Source organism: Erithacus rubecula (assembly GCF_903797595.1).
Source record: "Erithacus rubecula genome assembly, chromosome: 8".
Classification (NCBI taxonomy): Eukaryota; Metazoa; Chordata; class Aves; order Passeriformes; family Muscicapidae; genus Erithacus; species Erithacus rubecula.
This window is the reverse complement of record NC_136659.1, coordinates 11387495-11398485: the sequence shown is the minus strand read 5'-3', so window position 1 is coordinate 11398485 and position 10991 is coordinate 11387495. Positions and strand designations below refer to the sequence as shown.

The 10991-nt window shown below is 42.9% G+C and overlaps 1 protein-coding gene across 1 annotated transcript in view; it reads right to left on the bottom strand.

The window, feature by feature from the left end:
- Nucleotides 1–1712: 1712 nt before the first annotated feature.
- The window catches only part of CDK15 (cyclin dependent kinase 15), a 36558-nt gene continuing 27279 nt past the window's right edge, over nucleotides 1713–10991 (bottom strand). Inside the window, exons 12-13 of the mRNA XM_079311525.1 lie at nucleotides 6475–6612; nucleotides 1713–4141 (exon numbers count right to left, since the gene is read on the bottom strand). Of these exons, the coding sequence (XP_079167651.1) occupies nucleotides 6503–6612 (110 nt within the window). The 3' untranslated portion in view covers nucleotides 1713–4141; nucleotides 6475–6502. The remainder of the gene's footprint in view (nucleotides 4142–6474; nucleotides 6613–10991) is intronic.

The window sequence follows — 10991 nt, the reverse complement described above, 5'->3', positions numbered from 1 at the left end:
CCACCAGCCCCAGCAAGGAGGCTCCAGGGTTTTTGGGGAACAGGCAGGAAGCTTTTATTTGGGATCTTTAGGAAGAGGCAGAATGCTGCAGTGCAGCCAGCAGAGGAAAGTATTTGTTGGGAGGCTATCAAGGATTTCACGGAACGTAATTGCTGCGAATGTTTCTTACGTGATTCGAGCAGTGCTCTGAGTAATTCACTTTCCCGGTGTTGAAATCAGGTTGATTTGTTAATTCTGCTCGTATGTTGTCTGTGTCTGCCTAGGAAAAATGTTGTGTGTGGCTCTGCATAGGCACATTCAAACCCTAATTTTAATTAGAATTATGTGTATAATATCTGTATCTCCTTTTTCTCACCAGGAATTGACTTTGAGAAGGTATTTGCCTAACAGGAAAATTTTAAATATGTGATTGGCATTTAAAGTTAACTTAGTTAGGTTCCAGGGTACTTCCAAAGGAGTCCATAACACCTCTGATTTCAGCTAGGCTCAGGGTGGGGTTGAGCTCTTTTGCATGACCCTGTGACCACATTTGCCTTCCTTTTCTTACCTGAAATTCCCAGTGGGCTACCCAAGTCTATGTGACATCAGAACCATGTAAATTTTATTAATAAAAGACATTTTTTTGTTTCTTCTTGCAAGCCAGGAATGAGATATGACCACCTTCACCTCCACACATCTCCACGCCTACTCAGTTTCTTTGTGTCCTTTTTGATTTTCTCCTAGGAAAGTTTCTATTAAAATGCAGGAGTTTCTTTTAGGAGGTCCAACACATTCACACTGGCACCGAGCTGCTGCTTTAAAAGTTTCATAGCAACCCGTGAGTTGTGTTTTTTTCCACACAATGACAATAACGAAGTGTCAAAAATCTCAAGCTGCTGTTATCAGAGGCATAGTCTAAACCCGATTTCTCAGCCTGTTTTCTGTTCCCCACTCCCGAGTTGTCAGATGCTGTGACACGGCTCCATCACACCACGACTAGCAGTCCCAACAAACAGAAAATGATTTCCAACTGGCAAACACGCTGTTTACTTTCCAGAAAAATTGCACTTTCCCATCTGACAGCTGATCAAGGGATCTCCTGCTGCTGTCAGCACGAAGAAGTGTTTAAACACAGGGATGGAAGTTTAAACATTTTCTCATTATCACAGAATAAAAAAAAAATTAAAAAATAATAAAAAATGAAGGCATTGAGGCTGTGCGACCACCTGCTGTGGCAGTAATGAAGCGGTGTCACATGGCCAGCCGGCGGGGGCTTTTATCTCTGCCCCAAAATCATTACTGAAGTGACACCTGTCACATGACCCGCACCAGGGCTTTCATCTGGGCTCCCCAAATGCACTTCTGGCTTGTGGGGGGGGGGGGTTTCCTGGCATCTCCCTCCCCCACACACACTTTAAAGAACATTGCCCACTTGCACCATTACAGACTGGGGGTTGCTAGTTTTAAAGCTTTTTCTTGGGTGTATATAATTTGGCCAACAGACTTGCTCCAGGCTGAAACAAAACAGAATCCTGGCCTGGGAAAGAAGTTATTTCATTTACTTCCAGATGTTTTTAAAGCAAATATTTAAGTCTGATGTTAAATTCTCTTTACATGAAGGAGGATGTTAAAGGATTTCTCAAAAACCTCAGATTTGTTTTTGGTTTTTTTATTAGATGGTGAGAAGAAACAGTTTGATGACCTTTATGCACAGTGATCTCCATTTACATGCAATTCAGATGTGACAGGGGATGATCACCCCACTAGAACTAGATGTGAACAGGCTGGAGATAAGAGAACATGAAATATAGAGATTTTTCTACCTCCTCCTTTCCTACTCCACACTCATCCATGAATGAAGTCTGGTACTTTTCTCCCTGCATAATCTGATTCAGCTCACTAAAACAATGAAAAACTAAGTCAGCAAAAGAGTTCATAGTCTTCCATCTGTTTAGGGAATTAAATCACTTCTTCAAAGGCTTACAAAGGTGCCAGAGAGAAAAAGAGAAAGACTGTAAAGCTTGAAGTAGGGAGGGAAATGAGGGGAAGCAGAGCTGCCTTTTTGGGTGGCACTGACTTGGTACATGAATTCAGACATGTTTCTTGTTGCCTACTCTTTCTGACTCAGTACAACACTACATCCATTTTCCCCAAAAGCTGTTGCCCCTGAGACTGAGCAGGCCAGGGGATGGAAAACCTATTGAGATTAGTCCTTCTGATGTAAATAATATTCCCATTAGTTGAAGAGAGGAGGTCTGGCATGTTTTAGGCATTGGGCCTACAATGTTGAGTTAATGAAGGGAAGACTGCAGGGTTGCAGCATTTCCAGAGTCTTCCTGGCTTTCTATCCCTCTAGATACAGAATTATCATTTGACTCTTTGGCAGTTCAGCATATGGCTAAATTTAGCAATGGCATGGCATTGTGGGGTGGCAGCTATGTAAAACAGCAAAGCCATTCTGTACCACTGCTCCAGGGCAGAAGAAATTTACAATTGATGCTCTGGACAGACCATGAGGAAAAGTGACTCAGTTCTCATCATTAGATCCCTCACTGCCCATGCATAACAAATCCTTTCATTTAATGTATCTTGAGCATGGAGTTGCTCTCAATTAGGAGCAGACATTTAGCCACAACCATCCCACTGCAGGCCCTGGAGATCCTGTTTCTTCACTGCTCTTAGTCCAGACATCTCCAAGAATGCAAAAGGAATGCAAAACAACCCCTATCCCAACTTGGGCACCATGTACAGCTGCTCTATTTAGTATTGCAAAGGGAAGTCAGGTCATTGAGAGTGACAGATGTTTGGGAGATCCAAGTTCATGCAATCTAGAGGTAGAAAGACTTTTGGAACATAGTTTGCCTTTCATCAAGGCAGAGAATTTTAAGGAAAATAACCTAAGGAAAATCTTGTCCTCTTAACTGAGCAGTGCCTGCAGATAGTCTATGTCCCTTTAATGTAGCTAATCTATGCATACCTGAAATTATGTCTGTAGCAAGGGCAAAGGGGAACATCAACAGTTGTGCTGCTTCCTGCCCAGATCTGCAGTATGTGTTTGATAAATGATGGGCTGGAGGGGGGCAGCTCTCTTACCCTAAAAGCTCACCTTTCTATGGCTGCCACCCATAGCTCCTTGACTGGTTTTGTTTCAGTGCCTCAATGCTCTGCAAAATTCTTGCTCAGAGAAGTTCTCCCAGTCATGCCAGTGACACTACTGAGATAAATTAAAATATTCAAGAAGATTTGTAAGTCAGCACCTCACTGATTTACCTTTGTCTTTTCTTCCCAAATGTGCTGTAAGGTTACACCAAGGCTACTGGTTTCTGTGTCCCAGAGCTAAGAAAAAGTATCCAAGATAACTGAAACCAAGCAAACTAGCACTTCAACACAGTAAATTATTTGCTTTCCCAATTCTTCCAGGAAGAATTCTATGAGAAATTTCACGGTAACTGCAGTTGGGAAAGAGGTCTCTGATTTCCCCATGTAACCCCATCAGCACTCACCTCAGATTAGCTTTCCTTCTCATAGTCTGTTAGCAGCCTTGAGATCAAGGAGATTAAAACACTGTGGAAACTCGTTAATGAGCCAGGACTCTCTGCAACAGCTGGACCAAAAATGGACTGCATTTGGCTGCATCTGAATTCCCTGCCATCTCCCCTCTGCTCATCAACACCTGCACACATTTAGGATGCTGTATAAGACCCCTGGATTCAGCTCTAAGCAACCAGTCTGCAATGCACATGTCTAATGCTCTGCTGGTGTGGAACCAGTATGCTGGTAATCCTGTTAGTAATGGCAGAAGCTCCCTCTAGGAAATTATAACAAATAGTCTTAAACAATTCCTTTTGTTGACAACTCTATCCAAGAAACCATCTTCCCTGGAGACCTCACTCAACTTTTGACTAATCCCCTCCTTCCCTCAGGAGCTCTTTTGTTGAAGGAGATTGTAGGCACACCCCAGGAATGACAGGTCTCTGTAAGCCTTGGATGAACCTCTACATTCTTTCAATTGTCAGTCCCCATCTGTCCTGTTTGTACATCAATCTTCTGGTCCAGGGAGCTCTCTATTAAGTGACACATGGCTGAGTATATTCTGCAAGTCCAGTGTCCAGACTGTGCTGTTACATCTTCCTTGCCAAGTCAATCCTTCTGACATTGCTTTCTGAAAAACAAAAGGCAGGACATCTGCACAATTTCATTCTCTTCTGCTGAAAGGTGACTTTTAAAAACACACACCCCATTCCTCAAACTGCATCCTTGTTTTATAATCTCAAAGATTTTTCTTCATTTTGTCAACATAAAGAGCTATTTCAAAGGTCCTAGGTATAAGGAAAGGTACAATCTGCCCCTGTTGCAGAGGAATTCTATTAGGGTAAAGATCCATGGCCTAAGTCCTGAATCAAAAAGAAAAATGAATCCCAATTACAAATATTCTGCAGGGCTAGTGCCTTCAGTCACTTTGCTTGTTAAAAGCTGGTTTAAAACAGGCTCTTCTCTTCCTGTAGATTCAGCTATCCTTAGCTGGTACAGTATCACATACATGTAGGAAGCACACCATTAGTTATCAGAATATTTATTTTGAGAAGCAGAATGAGAACAGTAGCAGCTTCCAATGACCCATATGTTCCTCCTCAGCAGGTAGAGAGAAAGTGGTGGTGAAATAGGGTAGAAAATGGGTGGAGTGTTGGCATGGAGTATACATCACCCTGGGATAGACAACTGACAGCATCTCATCTTTTCCTGAAACCCAAAAGAGAACAAGGAGGAGTCTGTGATGATGTTTTGTCCCTTGCTGTGTTGCTCAGGGCCCATGGATTCAAGATGGAGCCTGGTATGTTTAGCTTTTTGGTTTTGTCTATTTTTGTAACTTAACTCAGGTTGGCAAATGAAGGAAGGCTGGCCAGTTTCATTATGTTCCCAGGAAATTCCATTCTCTCATGTGCCAGCGTGAGGCTGTTGTGCTTTAGATGCCTATCTCTCTCTCATTAGATTTGAAAAAGCATACAGAGCCCCCTGCTTTCCATTGGTAGCCTATTAAAATGACAAAAAAATTACTGTTTCATTTATAACCTTGCTTGCATGTCTGAACCCAGATGCCTTTTTAAAAAGGAGAATTAATAATATGAACACCATCACATGTAGAACATTCTCCTGCAATGAGCTGCAGAAGATAACTTGAGTTGACATTTAAGCTTGTTTAGCATGTTTTGTAAGCAGCTAAAAAAAAAGGGACACAATCATTTTGAGGCCAGGTTAATATATTAAAAATGTTTAAGAGTTTCTCCTACTAGTTCAAAGTTTTCACTATTTTAAATGATGCATTTGTGAAATGATCTCTAAATCATTTAAAATGGGCCAAATCCAGGTTCATTGAACACTGCTGCATGAGTGCCCTCCTCAAGTGAGTTGTCCCAGATGCCTTAGAGGAACTGACAGCCAGCTTTCCTGGCAGGATTAGTTCCTCTCTGATCACAGAGAGGGAGCAGCCGTCCTGTCTGCACTCAGCTGAGCAGGTGAGCAGGGAAGGCATCCAGGCTGCTCCAAAACCCAATCAGTCACAGCACTGGCAATGTCAGATCTTTCTCAAAAGGATTCCAGGCTGGCCTCTCTGCCTGCTGTTGTCCACATGATGAGGGCAGAAGGGGTGGAGAGGCTGTGGGACCAGGCACTAACCTGGCTGGGACCTGATCCTATGGCAGATACATGCCATCTAGAAAGCACAGATGGGTAGCTGAGGTGTGTCCTGCTATCCTAAAGTTGCCTCTTAGCTTGGCAGACAATAAGATAGTCAAACTAATTTGGCCTCAAAATCAGTTTCCAGGTCTGCCCTGCAAACACAGACCCAGCAGTGACACTGACAGGACACATGCTGCTAACAAATGCACAAAGTAAACAAAGAGACAGGATATAATAAAAAGATATTTTCTGGTAATTTCTTTCAATAACAGTGATTTTAAGTGAGCTTTTGGTCTCCTGTAACAAAAAGAAGAAAAATATTGATGCTGAAGCATCACTTTGAAGTGTAACATTAAAATAGTGATTAATTAAAACCAAGCATATTACAAGATAAGGAGATTTTGCCTAGCTCTGCTCAGGTTCCAATGTGTGTGAAATCAAAACAAGCAAGCTATGAAATGTGAACTCAGTAGGCAAGGACAAAGGAGAACAAAGCATTTGGTCAGTTTAAGCAATGGGGAAATGAAGCAATACTTTGGCTGGGGAGGCATTGGAGGAAAGGGCACTGGTCTGAGTCTTGGCAATATGACAAAACAAATCCAAACCTCCCATGATACCACTGAACATTGTTAATTGGGGGCCACTGGCTTGCTGATCTCTTCTCTCTGAATGTGAGATTTCCCACTTTGTTCTCATTCACCCTGGAATGTGATCATCCAACCCTGAGTATCAGATCTGTTTTTCCACCTTCAATACATGAAGGAATTCATGTGCTAAGGGTGATGGCAGCAGCTTTGACAATGGCAGCTACATGCTTACCCAAGGATTATTCAACCATCCATGATTTCTACCAAAACTTGCTCGAATCTCCTGAGACACAGCCTTTTCCATAGGAAGCAAACAGGTCACAGATTTCAGGTTGCAGTCTCACCCCTGGAACTGTGAGCACTGATTGTCCTGTGGAAAAATCAGGTTAAAGAGAAAGCTGCAAAAGGGTCCTTTTCCTTCATTGTGCTACTTTCTTAATGCTCTTCTCTGACATTAGCCACAATATAAACTAATTCGAGATCCTATTTCTCACAGCTGCATTCCTTCATTGTTTTTGGAAAATTATTTCTTTAATCTAGACACTCTTCTCTAGAAATCTCATCTGCAGTTTCTTTTGTTTTTTTCTTTTTCTTTTTCTTGGAGCAACCAGCAAAATACTATTTGGTAGAACAGTGGTAGAAATGCAACCCGCTAATCAAAAGGATTCAAATGGATCTGCACACTGCCAAGCTCTCTCCTTCCCACCCAGCAGAGGGGAAAAAAGAAAAAGAAAAAAGAGATAGAGCGAAGGCACAGAGCTTCTCTCCTTCAGCAATCTCACAAATGCAAAACCTTCCACTCCAGTGACTCCTCATTAACTTACCAAATCTGACAGTCTAATTATCGTAGCTGCTTCACGCTTAGAATAAATAAATACTAAAGTGGGTGTTTAAAGAAATTGAGCAGTGAAATTCAGTCATCTAGACAGTCAATAGAGAGTTTATTTTAAATTTTTATATTCTTATGTACTTATATCATTTTAGGAAAGATAATGAGATAGTTGTCTTTCAGGCTAATTGAGTTCCTATGCTCATGGTTGCTTGCTGTCACAATCTCAAACTTAGCTTTAACTTTTGTGCCTTAGAAACCTGATCACTACCTCCCCATTTACTCATTCCTGCTGATAACTGGGTGAAGTCAGAAGTGCACCTGAGGATGGGAAACGACTGTGTGAGACTTCCAGTCTGGATGTCTTTCACAGCAAACAAGGCAACTAAATCTTTTCAGATTTGCATTTAAGAGTGTAAAAGGGAAAATGGAAGCTAAAAAAACCTCAGCTATAACTTACAATTAGGCAAAATACAGACAAACATCTGCTAACCTCTGATGCAATAGTGTCTGCCCCCACGAGCAGCATTAACAGCTCTCCCCCCAAGAGCGGTTTGTCTCCCTGAACAATAAGACCTTTATAGAGATTCTCTGGCCTGAGATCAATGGGAGTCAGAGCATTTGATCCATGTCTGTAGGACTTTGTTTCCACAAGTCATGTGGGCCAAACTTTGCGCCAGTTGCTTTTGCAAGAGCAGGAGCTGGGGACTGAGCAAAGGAAATTTGCCTTCTTTTCCTATCTTCCCCTTTGCCCCATGCTCCTGAACAGTGCCCAGCACAATGCCTGCCCCAGGACAGCATTCAGGGAAGAGCTTAAACAGGGCAACTTGTCCAGGGTCCTGTGCACTTGCAAGCATCTGCTGTGGTGTTACAACAGCTCTTTCCTAGGATGGTGGCTAAATGTCAACACAAAACTTTAATGTCCTGTCAGTATGAAGGCAAGTAGATCTTCCACCACTGTGGGGATCACACAGGTGAAGTGAGGAGTGGTTTTCCTGAGTCAAGTGAAGATTTGTTTTATCAACTCACAAATAAGAATGCTTCTGGCTTAGGAGGGGCAGCTGATTTCCTGCTCATCACCAGCTTTTGTTTATTCCTGTATTAAGACATATAACCATATTCATACAACTGGTAGGAATGTTCTAGGTGTCTGTATCTGACTTGCAGTGAAGGATAGCTGTTTACTGTGCACAGAGGTCACAAAGCAGAGTGGTAAAAAAAAAAAAAAAATCAAGTGACTGTATAAACCTTTTAGCTGTGTAGGAGAACCTAGGGAAACCAGCCAACCCAACCAAGGGGTCATGAAAGCCAGATCTTCCTTTATAGGTCCCCTGTGATAACATTTACCAGTGCTGGCTAATCCCAATAATAATGGGATTTTTGGTAGGCAATGACTTGCAGCCTTAACCTCCTCATTCCCACACTTGCTTACTTGCTTTGTCTTAGTTTGGACTCAACAGACATTAAAATGGCAGTCAACATCAAGTTGTCAACATCAGGAGAAATTGTACAGTGTCTTCATCACCTGGTGTTCTGGTTTTGTGTTGCTGGGGGAGGTAACAGTCAGAGAACAATTGTATCCAAAAAGAGTGCCTCCTAGTCAAAGCCAGGACCCCATCCCTGCAACACACAATCCTCCTCATGGCCACATCCTGGAATTCACTAACTGCTGTGCTGAGGTTGAACCTCTCCTGCACTGAGAGAAAGCTCTCTGTGAGACTGGACATGGGTCCCATGGGGAAAGGATCTGAGCTGCCAGCTCAGGCTTCCCTGGCCCCTGTGCCTGCAGGGTTTGGCCAGAGCTCTTCTTGCAGTGTGTTTCCTTGGGAGTGCACTGCTGGTAACCCCAAATCCACTGCTTACCTTCCCTGCTGGCAAGCCTGCTCCAAAGTAACAGAGGGCAAAAGAGAGTGGAAAATAAACCAAATCTATAACTAAGAATAATAAGCTGCAATTGTTACTGTGTCTGACCTGTCTGACAACAGAGTGAGATACCTCCTCAGAAGGCCCTTTGCACTTCAGGACTGACACTGAGTTGAGAGCACAGCTCATGCTTTCTTGATTCAAGGATCTCATCTTTCTTCCAGGAGGGATTAATTGGACAGAAAACATTCTACTTTAGCAGGTGGCAAAGGGTTAGACTGACGTTTTATCAGAGCTGCTGCAGTGCAGGGATGCACTGCACAAAGATAATTGTCTCAGGATTTGCTCTGGCCAGGAAAAGGACAGCAAATGCTCTGGTTTTACAAAATGTCATCACTGCCACCCCTCAGCTACTAGCCACACTGGAGGGGAGCTGGAGAAACCCCTGCACTTCTCTCTGTTTTTATATTGAGATGTGCTGATGGCACATGTAGATTTAAGGCCACCAAGATGATGAGCAAGGTTTGACCTGAGCCTCAGTAACCCCCTCCCAGAGCAAGAGGCACAGGAGTGAGCAGCTGTAGGAGAGGCCCATCTGTGGGCCAGCCACTCTCAGAGGACAGTCTTCTTCCTCCCTTAGAGCACAGGCTACTCTTTTATTCCAGCACTTTGTGCTCAGATGAGCACAGCAACAGCAACCTGTTCTACTCTCCAGGAGCTGGCCTCCAGGAAGCAAAGTGCTCCCTCTCCCCCTTCCCAGGGGCAGCAGCCAGCCTCTAACCATTAGCATTCCCCCTAATAATCAGAAACATCCTATTTGGAGGGGTACCTAACTTCTAAGCAGTAATTTCTGCAATTATTTATTCCCAGGAACTGACCTTTAAAAACATCCTCAAGCTTCCAACTTGTCATAACAACTTACAAAAAGGACAGTTACAGATACAATTATTTCATAAAAATACAGAATAATTTCTTATGAGAACCTTCTATTTTTTTTTAAATATTGTTTCCCCTCTTACTGTTTCACACATCTCAGAATTAACCTCCTCTTCATCTCCAGATCACTCTTTGCCCTTCTGTTTTAACTTTCCCCTTCAGAGGATGGCAACTAATAGCCAGCATCCTCCAGAACAAAGTGGGAACAGAATATATTTGAAATCTGCACTGTTATCATAGCAACAAGAATTTTAAAATTATATAGTTAAATTCCAAAATAGTGTTATGCCAAAGTGACACAAGAGAGCAAATGTCTTGAACAATTATGGCAATAGCAATGGCTACATTGGGAATTATTCAGAATAGCCTAAATTTTACAGGCTTAATGAGTCACTCATGAATATGGTCTTGCATGATTGTACTGCACTTGTTTCAGCCCTGTGCACTTTGATTCTGCTCTCAACACACTGGTTGCTATGATAACGCCATGCAGCTTCCTGTCCACAAGGTACTTCTTGCTGCAATATGGGGCATAATAAATATGGGATGGTGCCTAAACCCAGGTGAAATGAATCTGTCCTCTTGCTGGCAGCATATCAGAGAGACTGACACATTATGCCAATCTGTTTTCTCATTCCTTCTCTTTCTCCTCACTCTCTCCCTTCCTCTCACACTGTCTGTCTCTGTACCTGTTTTTTTCCACTCTCTCTCCCTCTCTCTCTCCCTCTCTCTCTCTCTCAGCACTGACACTTTCATCTTCTCCCTTGGGGATTGGAGATGTCACTGCGGGAAGTGCTTGTCCGCCTCTCTGGCAGCAGCAGAGCCCTGTGGCTTTGACAAACCTCATTTAATTGGGAGGAAGCCAGGAGGGTTTGAAAGAACTGAAACATCCACGAAACTCCTTTTATCAGGCATAATTTAAACTCTGCATGGAAAAAACCCTATATGTATAAAGAAAAGTCAACTTCCCTCCTGCTGTGCGTGCTCCCCTCCTCCCCCCCCGGCACAGGCAGGCTCCTGCGAGATTCCATCTTTTCATTTTTCTAAAAGTGTCAAAGTAGATTTGTGCTCTGTGGCTGGGTGAACAGAAAAGGAATGCAGATGTCTCTCACTCAAGCACA